Source organism: Anguilla anguilla, chromosome 3 (assembly GCF_013347855.1).
Source record: "Anguilla anguilla isolate fAngAng1 chromosome 3, fAngAng1.pri, whole genome shotgun sequence".
Taxonomy (NCBI): domain Eukaryota; kingdom Metazoa; phylum Chordata; class Actinopteri; order Anguilliformes; family Anguillidae; genus Anguilla; species Anguilla anguilla.
This window is the reverse complement of record NC_049203.1, coordinates 65,644,901-65,663,524: the sequence shown is the minus strand read 5'-3', so window position 1 is coordinate 65,663,524 and position 18,624 is coordinate 65,644,901. Positions and strand designations below refer to the sequence as shown.

General features: G+C 45.7%; 1 protein-coding gene across 4 annotated transcripts; it reads right to left on the bottom strand.

Moving 5' to 3' along the window:
* Positions 1-809: 809 nt before the first annotated feature.
* fer1l6 (fer-1 like family member 6) lies at positions 810-18,413 on the bottom strand. 4 transcript variants are annotated; one of them, XM_035408037.1, is made up of 42 exons: positions 17,881-18,413; positions 17,547-17,623; positions 17,196-17,313; positions 16,956-17,010; positions 16,715-16,846; positions 16,475-16,612; positions 15,623-15,701; positions 15,104-15,260; positions 14,436-14,622; positions 13,951-14,143; positions 13,479-13,834; positions 12,760-12,868; positions 12,450-12,639; positions 12,227-12,347; positions 12,021-12,121; positions 11,771-11,861; positions 11,512-11,631; positions 10,817-10,969; positions 10,147-10,336; positions 9,708-9,832; positions 9,420-9,554; positions 9,027-9,176; positions 8,480-8,587; positions 7,624-7,785; positions 7,345-7,513; positions 6,898-7,028; positions 6,643-6,765; positions 6,508-6,553; positions 6,270-6,314; positions 5,638-5,735; positions 5,144-5,272; positions 4,916-5,050; positions 4,702-4,829; positions 4,354-4,524; positions 4,015-4,169; positions 3,131-3,273; positions 2,933-3,021; positions 2,719-2,817; positions 2,087-2,328; positions 1,783-1,940; positions 1,584-1,684; positions 810-1,054 (listed from the first exon to the last, which is right to left on the bottom strand). In XM_035408037.1, the coding sequence occupies exons 1-42, from the start codon at positions 17,907-17,909 to the stop codon at positions 874-876; spliced, it is 5,619 nt and encodes a 1,872-aa protein (XP_035263928.1). In that variant the 5' UTR covers positions 17,910-18,413; the 3' UTR covers positions 810-873. The 4 variants fall into 4 exon arrangements, with proteins under 4 accessions (XP_035263928.1, XP_035263930.1, XP_035263929.1 ...); XM_035408039.1 differs by having other exon boundaries at positions 16,550-16,612; XM_035408038.1 differs by lacking the exon at positions 6,270-6,314.
* Positions 18,414-18,624: the final 211 nt, after the last annotated feature.

Genomic DNA, 18,624 nt, shown 5'->3' with positions numbered 1-18,624 from the left:
TTTGGATTAAATTTTATGATTTCATATGCCAACATTTACAAAGTCGTCAAATATCTGGTAGGCAACCTTTCCATACACAGTGCACAGTCGCAGTATGTTGTAACATTATTCGTGATAGGTCAAAATATAATTAGCAAATTCAGTTAGTTACATAAGAGGTGGACAGATTAATGCAGTCACGTTTTTATTAGATTTTTTTCTGATTTAGTTCTCACACAGTTCATTGCTTCGATAATAATAATAAAATGATGTACCAGAACAGATGTCGGCATATTGGACAAGGTTCCACAGTGTCTCCAAAGGTTAATATATTTCTTAATGAGAAATTTTATGGTATTTACAAAACTCACCTCATAATTTTTTCAACTAGTATAATTTCAGATATTTAAAACATATTTTGTTCTATTATTGTCCCCTTTAAGTGATAATATGCAGTTACAGTTAGGTAAATAAAAATGGTTGCATAGGGACACAAACTTTTAGTATCTAAATGGACGTACACATTGCAGTTAGTTTAAAATGTCAGCAGTTGTGCCTGCTCTCAGCATTAAAAATGAGTTCTGTTACATAGTCACAGAAGTGCAATATGAAGACTGAAGGTTCTCCCATGCATTTGATAAACTACTGGACTTCAGTCGCCCGTGTGTGTGCGTGCATGTGTGTGTGTCGGTGTGTGTTTGTGTGGGTGGGTACTTGTGTGTGTGTGTGTGTGCTTCCATGCGTGCGTGCATATGTGGGTGCATGTGTGCATATGTGCGTGCATGTGTGTACGTGTGTGCTTGCTTGCGTGTGGGGGTATGTATGTGTGTGTGTGTGCATGTGTGTGTGTGTATATGCGTGTGCTTGCGTGTGTGCGCGCTTGCGTGTTTTCTGCTAGCCGTTGACAATCTTTTGGGAGATGGCTCCTGGCAGAGTGTAGAGCAGCAGGGCGATGAACAGGGCGGAGATGAGGAGCACCAGGGCGATGATGATGTACTTCTTGTAGTTCTTCCAGATCAGATGGAAGAAGCACTTGAAAGGGTTCACAAACCAGGAGAAAGATGTGTCCGGGCGGCTAAAGAGAGAGAAAGAGACCATGCAATCCAGATGTTTAAATGCTGTCAAGAATTCACAGGGTGAAAAACACTGAATTACTTAAAATCTAGTATTTGTAAGAGCATGTGAAAACTAATATTAAATGCTACTGAGGAAAAACAACACCAGTTCACACTTCTTATTCAAAAGAGGACAGTTAAACAGTAAAATTGTAAAATTTTTGTCGTAGTGGAATTCCTGCAGCAGTGTGCATGCAGGTTTTTGTTTCACCCCAGGGTTACAACGCCTGATTCAGCTAATTAACTAATCATGGTCTTCAATCAAGACCTTGATAAGTGGAATCAGGAGTCCTACTGCCCGACAAGAACAAAAACCTGCACCCAACACTGGCCCTTTTCGGAAAAGATTGAACGCTCCTGGTTTATGGTCTTCTGTTCTCGGTACTACGCTGTTAAATAATTGGTGCATTGGATCAGTAAATGTTTGTTCTGAGCTGCTCCCGTTACTGAGCATGCTCAGTGTACCGCATGCCAGGGTGCACGGCGTACTTTGGCTTCTCCAGGGGCTCTGGTTCCTTGCGGGCACGCCCCACCGGGTTCTTCTCCGCCTCTTCTGATGTCACCAGATGGAACTCCGCCTCCACTTTTCCCTAAACAAGTACAGTATAGGGGGGGGGGGGGGTCAAACATAAAGAACGAGAGGCAAGAAGGCAAGGAGGAGAGAAAGAAACAGGAGGATGAACCTCACCGTGAGTTCCCCGGACTTGACGAACGGCCACCACCCTCGGGACCGTTTCTGCTGGAAGATGGATATCTTATCGGTGAAGGTGTCCATCATGTCCATCTTGCAGACTTTGGCCGTCTTGGCGCCCCGCGGGAAGCTGTGCAGATCCAGCTCCACCGACCCTGAGGACAGGAACAGGAAGCACAACCTGGCGCTGTAATGAGCACCTTCCACAGGTACACACGGATCCCAGGGACGATTTTGGTTTACGGCCCACTGCGACAGGAACGGTGACGGGAACATGGGGGGTGGGGGGGGGGGGACTCACCCAAAAAGTCATCGGAGGACAGCCGCTCGAAGTCCCACACCTGCATCACCAGCACGGCCGGCAGCTTCTGCTCCGTCTTGTCCAGTGAGAAGATGCTCTCTCGCTTGCTGATCACCACCACCTTCTCCGCAGGCAGGTAGTTAAAGGGGAAGACAAAGCGCCAGTTGAAGTTTCCCTCCCCGGTCAGAGAGTTGTAGTGGACATCTGTCTCCTGGCCGTCATCCTCTAGGCCCTTCAGCCATCTGTAAAAAGAGGGAACCCAAAAATTAAGGGGGGGGGGGGGGGGAGGAGGTGTTAGCAGTGGCTAGGCTAAGTAGAAGGTAATATGAATAGAGGTGTTCTATAGAGTTTATACAGTATTTCTAACAGGGTGTTGCAGTGTGACATAGATGATATAAAAGGTATACGTTTGATTGCAGAATGTCATTTTGTTAAAGCTGTTAGGCTAATAACTTTCCTCTTGATCCATTTCCAAGGGAAAAGGACTGGTACAGTAAGCTGGTCAGTGGTCATAGTCCAAGCTTCTTGTTAGCTACAGTACAGTTCCAGTCGGTAATACTGGTGACGTTTAGTAAATGTGACCAATTTATGGTACAGGATAATACTTTTGTGTCTACAGACAGCAAGCTCACCCTTTGATGTAAATATCACTGGATTGTTGCCCCGTAATGAAGTTGGTATCCTCCAGTATGACGTCTTCTGCGTTCCAAATGATGATTCTCAGCTCATATCTTCACATTATGGAACAGAAAATCTAGTTAAAAGCTCAACCGACCTGAAGGTAATATGAATAGAGGTTTTCTGTAGAGTTTCTGTGTGGCGCATAGAGATAAGGAAGGGCCTCACCCTTTAGGTTTTCGTGGGGAGATGTCCACCGAAGGGCCTGGAGGGGGCATGTCCATGGAAAACATATCCACCCACATCTGCAGCTGGCCCTAGGGAAATCGTAACATACACACACTGAACCGTCACTGTCCGTAAAAGAGGTATTTGATTCACAGGAGTCAACAAAAGGCGCAACAACAACCAGACAGCACTGATCACCTGGTCCATCCCTGGCTTCTCCTTGTGGTACAAAGTTCGGGTTTCGATGTGTTCCGGGACCAGCTTGCACCCAACGCCTGGGATCTCACTCCAGCGGTGGAGAATCTTTAGTGCCAGATGTTCGTAGGATTCTACGGTCTGCTCTGTATGGGAACAGGATATACCCGGTGAGATAGAGGCTCCCATTTTGTACAGATATTTCAAACAATAGTTCCTAACAATTCAAAATAGAGTGACTGTGTTCAGTAAGCCAAGGGCCTCTTTTTATACAAAAACTAACATCATTTTTTAAAGGTCTTAACCATGGAGAAAAACGGCCAAGAAGTTTCACTTGGAGTATTCCGTGATGCCAACGAATGCACAGCAAGAGTTCTGTTCCAGAGCGTAAGGTCACCAACACTCGGATCCGGTTCTCTTTAATTACCCCATTGTTCTTCCTACGCTTTTTCTTTTTAAATTGACTTACCGTTTCCATCACTAAATAACGCTCCCATATCAAAGTACACATTACAATTGTGTTGAATTCTACAGGGATGTGTTAATTGGTGTAAAGTAAGGTATTATGTTACTTAATTTATACTGAGACATTCCCTTATCAAGGACACACAGCGTCACTGATGCAAAGCACCATCAGCCCTAATTGGTCCCCCTTGTGAAGGATCTTCAGCCTGCTACTGTAAATGTGAGCTAGTTACAAGCCATGTCCATGAAGTGCTTCACATCTAAAGTAATATATAGTTCATATATAGTGTATACATTTCCCAAGAAGTCCAAATAATAAACCTTTTATGATTCACTCTCACAACCGTCTTGACCAACTGAAAGCATACACCGAAACTATTCGCAGCAGCTGCCCGATAAAATTTTGGATTAAATCCTTGTACCCTCATCCACAAAGGTAGTCTTTCCACTGAAGACCTTATCCCCGATGGTAATTCTGCCAGGCTGGAAGTGTGGCCCATCCAAATGGTGCTCATTGCACAGCTTTGTCAGCAGCTGTGAAGGCTTCATGGCGTCTCTCCAGGCATTGTACCCCTCGCTGAAACAGAGGTACTGCGTGAGTCACTTCAAAGACAGAACAAGAGCAAGGGAAGAAGGACAAGAAAGCAAATGACAAGGAATGACAATGGACAAGGAGGATATGTGGATGTTCTGAACTGAAAAAAAGAGAACTTCAAAGAACTGGACCAAACATATGAAGGGTTTTGGGTTCTCACACTCACACGGCATATTCAGTGGGTAGCCCACAGGTTGGCCGATGCCGGCTGTAGAACCGATTCTCTAGGTCTATCCGGGTTTCCCCGATCAAGTCATCAGACCCGATCGTATCATGATCATAGATGAAGACAGACAACACAGACTCCTTTGGGAATGAAGCTTGCATCTCAAAGGACCTTGGAGTAGGGGAACAAACCAAAGCAGATATGGAGGCAAGGTCAGAGGTATTTATAATGTTGTATCAATGGTTTCCATATACCTGATGTAATCAATAAAGTTCTGAAAGCAGATTCAAACATATGGCAGACATCATGACTTGAGATTCATTTTGAGAAAGCAGTTTTTTTTTTTACCTGCCGAAGACTGGGTTGAGTTGTTTAGGGATGTAGTTATCTCTGTCCTTGATTTCCATTTTTCCCAGCTTTAAGACTATGTAGGGATCGGATTTCCCATCTGAATCAGCTGGGAAGAGGTTGGTGGCCTGAGGGAATTCCAGATGCGACCATTTACAGTGCCAGTAACACAAGGGTGCATCACTATGAATATTCAAAGGCGAAACATACTCACCGAAACAATGTACACCCGGACCAGAACATTGATGGGGGAGTTGGGTGGGATTCCTTGGTTGATTTTAAATTGGCCAGCACCTGGACCTCCCTCAAAACCCTCCGGCTCGATCGTCTTGTAGAGGCAAAATCGGCCCTGGATGAAACCGAAAAAAAAAAAACAGTTTCCGCGACGAGGCACGTTTTAATGTTTTACATCGCTGCAGAAGGAATAAACTCTTCTACTAACCTTGAATTTTCCGACAAGTCTCTCTTCGCTGGAGCCTTCCCCCTCGTTGGCCTTACCCCGGTACAGTTCAAAGGTTTTGACCCAGTCATCAAAGGGCCCAAACTCAGCCTCTAGCTCCTTGTCATACAGCTGTTGTGACAATATGGTAAATTGTAAATGGACTGCATTTATATAGCGCTTTTATCCAAAGCACTTTACAATTGATGCCTCTCATTCGCCAGAGCAGTTAGGGGTTAGGTGTCTTGCTCAAGGACACTTCGACATGCCCAGGGCGGGGTTTGAACCGGCAACTCTCCGACTGCCAGACAATCGGTCTTACCTCCTGACCTATGTCGTCCCACAATATGGGACAACAGACTGTGGTTCTGATCAGAAAGGTAGAAGCACAGTTGATACATCTTAATAAGCTATTGTGAGTGAGGTAAACCTTTCTCCTTCAGCAATAGGACAGCTAAGAAATAGATTTGATGTCTGGAACAGTGACTGCTGTCTACCTGTAATGTAGCCAGTTTGGGTTGTAGCACTCCACTGAAGCTGAGAGCCTTTCTCTTCTTCTGGGCTGCCAAGGTGTACTGGTCCTGCTGTCCACTCACTGGAAACATGTAATACTTGTAATGTGACATGTCTCTCTCTCACACACACACACACACACTCTCACTCACACTCACACTCACACTCACACTCACACTCACACTCACACTCACACACACTCTCTCTCACACACACATGTATTTCTGAACATTTTAACTTGTTATTTCCATGCACGACAATCCCTTGCTATTGCTATGGCCATACATCCCATGATGCTCACTAGATCTGAAACCAAATGCCCACAGCAGAAACCCCCAAGTTAAAGACAGACCGTCTGCATCTCCAGTTTTTCCGATTACACACCCAGAAGAGGGACAGATCTTACTCGTGCAACCAAGTCACCACTTCACTTCACCCTGAATGCAATCCCCCCGGTCACCACAGGGCAAGCATGCTCAGTCTGCAGGTCTGCTTGTGTCCTTTAAAGGCACCGGATTGAGTTCTCCCCCTCGCTTTTGTTTGTACCAGATATGAAAGTAAGCAGACCGCTGGTGCGAAAGGCCATGCACTTTTGACGAGCTCCAGCAAACCTTACCGAGGGTATTTACTCCTTCCGAGACCAAGTGCTGAAGCGGAGATACTGCAATACACAACGGTGCATGTGCGGTCAGGACCCAGCACATGGAACGAATGCACGGGGCATAGCAATTGCACAGAGCCCTTGTGCCTATGGGGCCTGTCTTGGATTGCTCGGCTCCAGAAAGAATGGCTTGAGCTAACGGCACAACTATGGCTTCAGAAAGCAGTTAAAAATCTCTACAGTGCATACTTACCATTGTCATATATGTGAGGGAATTCATGGGCTTCCTTTAGTTTCACCTATTTGATATAGAAATAATACACAGTGATGAAGTGTTCAAGTCAATGGGAAAACCTTTCACGACTGTAAAAAACCACGGTTTTCTTGCCTGCTGGACCTTCTCAACAGAAGCATAGTACTTTGACCACCAGTCAATGACGTTTTCAGCAGACTCATCTACGATTGTGCGTCTCCTCCTCTTGGTGGACCTCCGCATAGTCGCCTTGGACCCCTGATGAAGACAATCATGTGACCATGTGATTTTTTCCCACAGGAGCCAACTCAACACCAAGTATGTCAGTTGAATGAGCTCAGCCTGGGAGTTCTCAAGGTTTGTTTTTGAATTTCTCAGAGAATGCGGTACCTTTTTCTTCTCTGATTCAGTCGCTGTTGGGGGTGCAGGCTTGGCAATTGGCTCCTGCTCAATGTTGACATAGATATCGCTAGAGGGCACTGCCCCTATGGAGCGTCTCGCCGATGCACGTGGGACCACTTCTGAAATCACATAAAACCCAAAAATACTAAGGAGGTTAACATCAGTGTCCAGAGCAGGCATCTGTAACCCAGGTCCGGGACAACCACAGGGTGTGCTGATTTTTGTAGCTCAGCACTAAATTTATCAATTAATGCTGTTGGTTACGCAGCTAATTCACTTCAATCTGGTTTCCTGAGTCTGAATTTGTGGCTGATTTGAAGCCAAAAACAGAAACAAGCACATCCGTCTCTGGCTCTCCAGGACTACGGTCGCAGAACTCTGGTCCAAAGGATAAAACGATTTGATTTTGATTTTAAATCTTGAGTTGAACTTTACCCTGTCTGGGCTGTGGGGGTCTCGGAGGTGGAGGTGGCAGAGGAACATAATTGAATTTCTTGAGGCTGTTGATCACATGGTTGCCCACCAGTGTGCTCCGCCCGAAGGCACGCCAGTCCACCACGGAGATATTGAGGGGAGGGTGCAGGTTCTCATTTTCCGGCAGATCCTAGTCACGCGACGGCAGAGGTGAAAGGTCACAAACACACTCGCCTATGTAGACATGGTTATGATCGACTAAAATCAGCTGAAAGTAATTTAAGGAAACGGGTCTGTTACCACGTCGAAGACGTCCACCAGGACGGTGAAGTTCGGGTTTTTCTTGTAGCTCTGTATGACTGAGGAACGCACCCCCTTCCCTGCACACTCAATGAACACCTGCGGCCTGTCCACGGAAAGTAGCTGCACCTTCTTCAGCTCCCGAAGGCCCCAGAACAGCACCTGTCCAAAGGTCACCTTAGTTACAGAGCAACACTAGGACAATACACACCTGCTACTTAGCAAATACTAGACAACAAATACACCTGAATAAGAAAAAACACCTGGACTGCACACAGACACACACACAAACACCTACAGTATTACTGAGAGACGTGGGGAAAACACGCACGCACACACCCATTACAGACCAATCTGTACAACACATGTGCACACGCTATACTGGCGTCACTAGCCCAAGGCTCTCTGGGCTTTTGGCCCTATTTTTAATCTCTGACCAAAAACTTGGAGACGACCGGAAAATACAAAAAAAAAGGCAGCAATGTATTTTTCTATATGCTAACCGATTCAGGTGCGTGCCCCTGTTCTAAATTCTTAATATGAAAGTAGGGTTCTCTTCATCTTCTAGGCCCTCTAAAACGTGCCTTTAGCTGTTGAAATTTCAAAAAAATCCTTGTCCACATACACCCTCTATAGCTCTCAGGGCTAAACCCCCACTGTTTATGGATCCTAACTCCAGACCTGCTACAGAGCACCACCTGGACATTATTGATTTAGCATTAAACATTAACATTAAAAGACTAGGAAAATAAATCATTCAGGACACAGGGTTACCCTTTATCTTTTGAAAAAAAAAAAAAAAAAAAAAAATTATTTATGAATTATATGTTTTTCCACTGAGGGGCTCACGTCTTACCTCTATTCTGTACTTGCTGAGTGCAGGCCGGATGCTGGCAGGAACCGGATAGATCAGTCCGTCTGGCTCATCTACGGGTGGCAGGGATTCTTCCCCAGTCCCTGGGATCTATAGCAGATTGGTAGATCAGTAATGCATTCAGCCACCTATAAGGATAATGCACTTATGCCTTGCGGTCTCTGAGAGCTCATAGATTATCTTCCAGGTCAATAGAGGAATGCCCTCTATGCTCCATACCATGGCAAGAGAAGGCCAGAGCACCAATGGACATCCCAAGTTGCGTACATTAAAGGCTCCAGTTGGGACGGTCTGTTTTAGCCACGTCATATCAGCAACCTTGTCATTGACTGTCGTTACTGGAGAAAGCCTGCTGCCAAAAGCACACTAGCTGGATAGCAATGATGAAGTCAGCGCTCTACTCTTCCCCCCCAAAATCTGACTCTGCTTTTACAAACTGAAAAGACATATCATGTCCCTTGGCTCGCTTGCTTTTGGATGAGCTGGAAGCCGCTCTCCCCCTCTGACGCCCTCCATCACTGCTCCGTACCTGGATGAGCTCGAAGGCCGCCAGGAGGTCTCCTCCTGACTGACTGCCACAGAAGAGGGGGCTGTACTTCAGCTCAGGGGGGGAGTAGACCTCATTGGACAGTCTGACCTCTGGCACTGTCATGGCGCAGCCCAGGTATTCTGCCTTTCCCTGTGGGGAGTGAGATACCAATGATACCAATCATACACTCAGTTACCTTAATAGTATCACAGGCCTGGGTTCAAGCAGCATTCATCCTTAAGTTCCTGAACTCCACGTCATGAACGGTTTAGCGTTACAAATGGTGTTAATTGAACCCAGTCCATAGAAACTGCTGTATCGCTGTCACGGTCCACGCTGTAACACAGTAATGTGTATAAAAGTGATCTGTTGCTGTCACAGGGTCTTCCTCACCAGGGCATCGTCGTCGTACACCTCGATGACGATGCGGGGCGGCTCCTCTTTTAGGTCATTCAGCTCGCCGTAGAGCGTCACTTTTTTGAAGAGCAGCATCTGGTTCCAGGTTGGGGTCAGTGTCTGGTTAATGATCTGAAAAACAGAGGGTTTGTAACGGTCATCATTACCGCTGTATACAATCCCCAGTGGTACAACAACAACAACAACAACAACAAAATTGGAGGCCTGTTTCTCTGCTGCCTACAGAGCGCAAGTCCTCTCTTTGCACAGAGCACTGAGCCTCACCGCTGTGGACTGGTTGTGTGACGCGAAGGACACCTTAGCGAAAGGGTCCGAGAGGCCACTGCTGTCAGCCGCAATGAGTCCGCGGGCCTGGTACATGTGGGCCCGCAGCTGGAACTGGTGATGGGCTGGGCAGGAGGACAACAAATACCGTTCACATGCTTTCTGTCAGTTCTCTCTGTTCTACCGAGGCACATGAAAAATTTGCTAAGGGCTTGGACAGACAGATCTCCAGGGACCGTTAGAAAGAAATGAAAGCAAATTATTCTTTGCTTTCTTTCTATAAGCTTTCGTCAGGTCAACGTTGTTGAAGAACACAGAACACGATGCACATCCGATCAACTTAATTAATGGATCAAATTAATAAATAAAAAAACTAATTCAGAGAGTGTACCAAAAGTGATCAAGACTACTTCTGACAGGGGAGATGACAAATATAGACCTTTGTAGACTAGCTCGTCAGGTGCAGGGGTGGCGTGGTGTTCGACGGGCCTGTCAGTGGGCCGGCTGAAGAGCTCAAACCCTGAGGGCAGGTTTTCCAGCATGTGGGCGGAGTCTCTGCAGTCCCCCAGCCACAGGTACACGTCCAGTTTGGCCTGCACCGTCCAGCCGGTCAGACGCTTGCCTGGCGGCTGAGGGCAAGGCACAGTAACACATTTTATACTCATTCACATTCACTGTGTGCAACGCATACAGTAAGCAGACCTAACAGTCGAGCGGAATTTGATTGGTGCCTCTAAACTATCACATCACTGGCCAATGGGAGCCATTGGATGATTATTCTATGCATAGCAAGTATTTCCTGATTAAACTGCAGTAAAGTTTGGTTTCCCCCCAGTGAACACTAGTTCTTGCTGCAGTTATGCCTTTCATGGTCTGGAATCAAATTAGGACTGTGTCAGTGCTGACAGCCAACAGGGGTCTCATAGGGGAAGAAAAGAACAGTAAAACAAAATGAGGGCTAAAAAGAAAAAAAGTAACATGAATAAATAGAAATATGTTAAAGATCCAGGATGACAAAAAATCTACACATATCACACATATCATCACAATTACACTGCAAGGTTATGCCAAGGCACATTAATGTCATCATTTCGGGATCCCGTTGGTACCTTGAGAAACAGGGTCTTGATCTTGCCGCAGTCTCGACCCTTGTCTTGCGGGCAGGAGGAGTAGAGTAAGTGGCGGGCAGCAATGCGGGCGTACGCCACACGCTTGTTGTTGCTAAGCAACCACACCAACACGTCTGGAAGTGTGTGCTGGGGCTGAGGGTGGGAGAGGGGCACGTGCACAGAGACGCAGCATGTATAAGTTAAAATCGCTGTGGGGCAGAATATCTGCACCTGTGTATAATCTGTACACCAAAAAGACTGTACTGAGCGTAGTATGTGTATACTGAAAGGCAAAGAGACAACAGAAAGCAATAGCGCACATTTACAAAGAGACAAGTAGACACACATCCTCATACATACGAATATATACAAAGGCACATGCGCTATATGACCAAAAGTGTCTGGACACGCCTTAATCAGGGGCTGTTTTTCATGGTCTGGGCTAGGCCCCTTATTTCCAATGAAGGGAAGTCAATCGCCCAATAATGCTATTCTGGCCAAATGGCAGCAAAACCCTGAATCAATGCTCCAACATCTATTATAAAGCCTTCCCAGAAGACTGGAGGTTGTTATAGCTGCAAAGGTTGGACCAAGTCCATAGTAATGCCCATAATTTTGAATGAGATGTTGGATGTCAGGTGTCTTTTAGTTATACTTTTGGTCATGTAATGTACACATGAACACATGCACACTACCTCTTCCACCAGGAACCTCATGCGTTGAGTGAGTTTGAAGGCCTCTTGTAGCATGCTTTTGACACTCATAGTCTTCTTCTTCGGGCCAGTGATGGACTTCACCTCACTCGCCATACTATCCTGAGGAAGGAACAGCACTGTCAACGACTAAGATGGAGATCACAGGTACATGTGGTTACGATCTGAACCATGGAAACAAGAGTATGAGGTGTGACCCCCCCAACTCCAGGACAGAGACAGTGATATTCCTCATCCATACCAGCTCATCTCTGCACAGTGTCAAACGCTTTTTGTCCAAGTTGGTCAGCTTGTCCCCCTTCACCTTCTTCTCTGCAAAGGCAATGAACGTCCTACAGGGAGAAAGAGGCCCGCATTAAACACTTAAACGTTTACCAGATATATTACATATAAACAAGTCTTTTATTGCTAGCATGTGGGTGTTTCCATTTGAATTTGACTGTCCATGTACACATAGTCGATACACATAGTCTGCAGTAATACCAGGTTACCTGGTGTTTGCCCGAAACTCCTGGAACACCTTGAGGATGGAGGCCTCAGCCCGGGGATCTGAGAGCTTGTTCTGCTCACCAGCTTTAGCCACTCCCTCCTCCTGCATTGGTCAGGAGATGACATCACATTGTTTACATCATCACTACACAACCGCATTGTAATGCTTCAGCAATACCAAGCTTATGGTGTTTCCAGGGTAGCGCACCAGCTTCAATGTGATGCTGTCCAACATGTTTGAGTAGTGCAGGCGGAAGGACTGGTCCTCCCAGCGGCTGAACAAGTGGACACACGGTTTCCGATCTCGAATGGGGAGGTACATGTAGTTCCTGCAGACGCGGAATTAAAATTCAATTAAAAGCCAATTAAAAAGAAATATGCGTCTATTACGACCCCTTCAAAAATATAGTGGAACAAAGAATGGTAAACACCTATTTCCTTTCATGAGCAGGGGCTTCGTAGGAGGGGTTGTGGACATGCATGGTTCTGGTTCTTGGGCTTCCAGTAAGGGAGTGCTGAGAGCGCTGTCAGGTTCCAGAGGCTCAGCTACCCTCTCGACCGCTACCTTTTTCTTACTAGGGCTCACTTGGGAGGCGCCATCGATGAAATTTCCATAGTTCCCTGGACAGCAAGACGATAACAAACACCCTCTTTTAGGCCATTCGCCGAACGGTTACTTGCCGGCACTTGAATTGGTCGAGGAATTGGCAAAGGGACAGGCGAGAACATTGACATAGTTACCAATGGTGAACTCAAAGCTGACGGGCTTGTCCCCTATCTTCCTGTCGATCATCGTCGCCTCGAATAGAGCAGCGAACAGCATGAAGCTCTCCTTGTCATCATCGTTGATCTGAGGGACGTATTACGACCAATCACGGGCAGTGCTCATGACAGGACCACTGACAATAACATTCCAACAAGGAAATAGACAGTAGGCGAGAGACAAGGGAGAGCGAAAGAGAATATAGACCGGGTCTATCAGCACCAGACCAGTAGAGGATAATTACATTACATTACATTGCAGGCATTTGGCAGACGCTCTTATCCAGAGCGACATACAACAAAGTGTATAACCATAATCAGGAACAAGTGTGTCGAAAACCCTAGAGAGAAGTACCGTTTCCAAGTGCAGGGAACAACCGCATAGTTCAACTTGGACCCTGTAGGTTAAACTGATTAACACTAACACAAACGAGAACAGCAACAACGCAGTCTATACAAAAATACAAGCAGTAGTTAAGATGAGTGCATTAACCAAGTCACCCACAAAACAGCTACCTAGTTACAACCCTAAGCTTACAGTCAATTTAGAGATTACAGGGAGGTAGGGAGGGATGGGGAGAGGTGCAGCCTGAAGAGGTGAGTGTTCATGATAACAGAATAACTGCATAAATTATGAGAGTAGAAAACGAAGTCAGTACGCAGTTGAAATTCTGCCAATGTTCCTTTCCCTCTCTCACCTGAGGCGGTGTCTCCACTGGTGTCACCTCTGCACCCAGCGCCTTGCCTTTCTCCTCCTCCCCACCTGCTCCTCCGCCCCCGCCTCCAGGAGCAGCGGTTTTGTCTTTGGCTCCTCCTTTCCCTGCTTTGCCATCCTTATGCGGGCCCTTCTGGTCCTTGGCCTGGTGGGACGCCTTGGATTCCCCCCCGCCACCCGCCGCCAATATTTCCACGGACACTTCAAGGAAGACCCTTCCCCGAAAGGCCACCCCCTCGCCCACACCCTCGTTCAGCTCCTGACCGTCATCCCCCAGCGAGAAGTTCCTGGTGGAGCCATACAAGTTGATCCAAGCTGGGCCAAATGTTGGGAGGAAACCTGGATGATAAAAAATTGTGACAATGAAGAAAATGCTGAAGTACTGTATGGCACTACATCTAAGAAAAGGAGACATTTCCCATTTAGTTCCTAGCGGGGTACACCCCAAAGTTCACCTTTATCTCCATCCTGCTCATTGGCGATTTTGCGCAGGTCAATGAAGTGTGTCCCGATAGCCACATCGTTCATGCTCCCCTCATCCCACAACTGGATCTTCACCCGCTGACACAGTGGAGGGAACATCTCTTTAAACACAATCTGCTCATTCCACACTGGGTCTGCTGTGCCCTTCTGGGTTGAGGTCCGGCCCTGTCACACCAATGACAGGAGGCATGAGAGAGGGAGGGAGGGAGGGAGGGACGGAGGCAGAAAATGAGACAAAGAAATGTTACATCTACCTTCTCGATCAAAAGAGATGAAACACAAAATATTTGAAAAGGATGCAAAACAAATTTATGTATAATGTTGGGATTCCATTGAGATTATACCTCTAAATTTGAGGACTCAATGATTTTTTTTTCTTTTCATGTTTTTCCAAGTCAAAAGTATGAGGTCCTGCTCTAGGCCCAGAAAAGTAAAAAAACATCTTGGATACTGTTACCATCTGGCTGAAGAAAGACACCACCACGTAGGGATCGATGAGGTCCTTGTTGTCCCCAATGAAGGCCTTGGTGACATTGGCCATGATGCTGGAGTTATTTCGAGGAAGACCCTCCGCCCGGAACACCTTCACGTAAAACCGAGCCCATGGGCGCTCAGAGGGGAACCCCGCGGGTAGGAGCAGATTACTGGGGCAAGAGAAGAGCAAGATGTCCTAAAATATCATCGAGGTGTAGAGAAGATCAATAATGATAACATAAATAAACCTGCCATTATCAGAGACAAAATTGACATGGTCATAGAGCAATAAAGAATTTTCCCCTCAGACTCCTTACTGTCACATGTACAGCCATGTACTTTCTGGTGAAGTGACATGCACAGATTGAGATTGAGACAGTTGCAGTATAACAGTAGTAGTGTATTGCGCAACCTCTGTATTCACATTAATTTGATACAAATTTAATTTGGTACAAAAAAAATGCAGCAGAAATTTGCATTATATAAAGCCAGCTTCTGATCTGTCAAAGAAAATTAATCACAGTCATTCATATCGGTGGAAAACAGAAGATTTATCCAGCCCGCGTCCGGTGTTATCAGTCACGCATAGTTTGGGTCAAATTCAACTGAATCCATTTTCTGAAGTATGGAGGTTTAGGGACATGCCCTCACTTTTCGATCTGCTCCTCTGAGTTGCTGCTTTTCTGCGAGGGCGGTGTCACGTCGCCCTTCCCCGCCACGCTGATGTCACACTTCAGGTAACCTTTGACCCCTGCGTGGATGGCCATGGGGTCGGTCAGCACGGCCCACTTGTTGGTGAACTGACGGCCTGGGACCAGAGAAGGAACAGTGATGGACGGCGAGGGTTATGAACAGCAGCCTGGGCGAAGTTGCATTACGTTACATTTATTCGGCAGATGCTTTTACCCAAAGCGACGTACAAAAGTGCATATGAAGGTCACTGGACCAACTACAAAACACAGGTTTGACAAGGTACAATACTCATTTTGCACAGTTATTCATAGCCAAGAACACAAAGTCCAGTTCACACAGTGAACCTTATTCTGACCTAACCTAATCCTAAGTCAAACTAGGGGGCAGTGGAAGCCCACTGCCCCCTATCGTAGGACGATAATACAAAGAAAGCAAGTTGAAAAGTTGAAGTTGAAGCATGTTGCGTGGGACGCTCACCTGGCTGCCTGTAGACTGTCCCCACGTCCAGCTTGAAGGACCCCACGCAGAAGCCACGCATGATTTTGGAGTGCATCACCTGACGCAGATCAAGTACAAACGAGCTTAATGTTTTCAGCATTGAAATGAGTGAAAAAAATCACCATTTTAAATTGTAATTGTCCTGAACCTGTTTTTTTCCAATTGTTCTTTCATGACTAACAGGCCAATATTTCATATGGAATCTATAAGGCTCACCCATATGCTTATGAGTCATTCTTTCTTAATTGTTTTAATACTGCAGCACAGTCTCGCAATGCAATGCAATGCAATACCAAATGCATTGCATTTATGCATGAAGCAGAATCATTTTGCAACAAGCAGATTGGACTACATCAAACCCTTTTGATTGCAAATGAACATTAATCATGAGAAAATCAGTCATAATTTAATTTTAGCTTTAAAATCAAATCAATTAAAATATAGCAAGCAGGCAGCATCATGTAGGAAAATGACATGTGTACCAAGAAAGGGAAACAGGTCACTAGGAAAAGAAGGAAAGAAGAAAATGGTTGTTAGGGTTTCCTGTCTGCATCACTCCATGTAAACACTGCTGTGAGGGCTATATGTAATAAATCAACACAGTAAAATAAAATAAAATAAAACATAATTTCACAATGAGATAAAGACAAATGATTTTGGAGAAAATATCTTTAAAAAAATAGCAAAGGTTTCAACCATTTGTGACAGTGCATGAAAGAGTGGCATGGACAATTAAGAAAAAAGAAATGAGTTGCTTCTGGGTTGTACTAGCTAAAATGGAAAGTGTAAAAGCGTGGAAATATTTCAAACAGGCTCCAGACAATCACAAACCACAAAAGCCTTGATTCTTCTCCAATCCTTGCCCATGGAGTTCCAGGGTGAATCCTGATCCCTGAATGTACTTACAGAGAGTTTGATGACTTTGTCAAAAAATGACTCTGTGGGTCCGAAGAAATCAAACACAAAGTACTGTTTAAAGACACAAAACAGCAGGTTAGACACGTCCGTGCTGAAAAACGGCAAATTAAGTTATGGTTCTGTCCCCGGCATTAAGATTCGGAAAAGGGCAACCTCGTTGTAGAAGGGGGCATTTGTCCCTTCTTTGACCGTGGTCTGCTTCTTCTCATCGCCAATTTCGATTATGACACAGGGGTCGATGTTCTCTCCGACGAGTTGCCTCGCCTCCGTGATGTTGATGGAGATCTAGGAGCAGGAGGTCCCAGGATAGCAAAAAAAATGTTACTGACATTTTATAAATTCAGCTCGGGTAATGTTTGCCCAATGCCTGCCCACAATCTCCTATTGTCCCCACCTGAAAGCTTTGTGGCTTGCTTTCACTGTCCAGAATCTTGGCCACTGGTTTTGACCTGTGAGGAAGATGCAAACTGACTACAGGGCTAAAAAGTATTGTGGTTTGTTAGTTGTTACATATTTGCCATTTATGATACGTACACGGCTTACATTTTTAAATTTCCATTTATAACCATTAACAACACTGCTCTTAGAGCTCAGATAGCAACAGAAGACTAGTTGGTGGTGGTGGTGGGGGTACCTTTTAAGAACAGGCGGCTCTGGTTCTGGTTCTGGTTCTGGTTCTGAAGGGCCGCCCTGCATGGCACCTTCGCCCTCTGGCACAGGCAGAACAACTCGGCCATCACCTTCGCTGCCATCTACGACAGAGATATAAAGTTCACTGGCGTTCTGCTTCACAGCCGTCTAACAGAGATACAAAGTTTATCCACCCTGTCTGACAGCATAATGGACAATAAACATGCAATTATCTGGGTACACATTCGTGTTGGGGTAGTAGCAGAAATCTCTGTACAGAGCAGTATGAGCAATGCGATCACTGTCAACACGGCGGTACTGCAAAAAGCACGCATGTTTGCTTTTAAGGCCTTACCCAGGGCACCTTTATTTGCAAAGAGTACACCCTCCTTAGCATCCTTCTTCTTCTTTTTCAGCTTAAACATCCCCTTTCTATAAAATACACAGAATGACTTTGATTATTGCAATGTATATATAGTGTATGTTTATTATTTTTTGTTGTTGTTACACTAATTACACAGTAATTATGTTACACTAATACCCACATACACCACACACACACACACGGTATAATCAAGAATGAAACACCAGAATTTATGAGAACAGTAATACTCATTCACAGTTCATCCCTTATAACATTTTATCCCTTCTACACAGAGGAGGCTAGTGTTGCATTTGTTCCTTCTTACCGGTGCTGTGCTGGACTTGGATGTTCCATTGTGGTTGTAAAAAATAATTCCCGGTTGTTCCCAGAGAAAAGAGCGGATAAATTCAATTACGCGGAACTTTCTACCCTCTCTACTGCAGCTGGCTGACCGCTGAGATCCACGGAGAAACCCGCTGCCGCTCACAAACCCAAGAACATTTGTGATCGTCGCAACCTGGATTCCCCTCAAGTAGCGCCGCACCGCACCCCACCCTACCGCCACAACGCCAGCCTTCTGCAACCTCAAGCCAAGAGGCAAACAAAAAACCCAAACTCGTCCTTTAATTTCCGGTTTTTGTATTTGACTTGCGGTGGCTGAGTGATACTGCACTGGCTCGATCTCTCCCCCAGCGAGCCACGCAATGTGAAAACAGTGCTGATCCTCTGAGGTCTGGCCTGCTCCCCGCCACCAGCCTCCCTGCACCAGGGAGCCAGCCCAACACCTCTAGCTCAACCGCGACCTCAGCGGAGGGTCTTTGGGAACCGTCGACTGCACAAATGACCAGCCACGACATGTCAGGTCTCATTCTGGGAAGTGATATTTCTTTTATCCCCATTCGTATCAGGCTTTCTCATTGGTCATCGGATATTAAATTAAAAAGAGTCTGTCAGATTGTCATAGTGGTTTTCCATGGCAAAGAGCAATTGTCCCTCAATTCTGACACTCAAATAAAAAAAGTCCTGTTTTTACCAAATGTTCTAACCCTCAAAACAGAAATGAATAATG

Coding starts and splice junctions, on each gene's coding strand:
- fer1l6 (XM_035408037.1), bottom strand. CDS start 17,909: ATGGAACATCCAAGTCCAGCACAGCACCG. Junction 15,261..15,622: donor GACAGTCTACAGGCAGCCAG/GTGAGCGTCCCA, acceptor CTCTGGTCCCAG/GCCGTCAGTTCACCAACAAG. Junction 5,051..5,143: donor GACTTGTCGGAAAATTCAAG/GTTAGTAGAAGA, acceptor GGTTTCATCCAG/GGCCGATTTTGCCTCTACAA.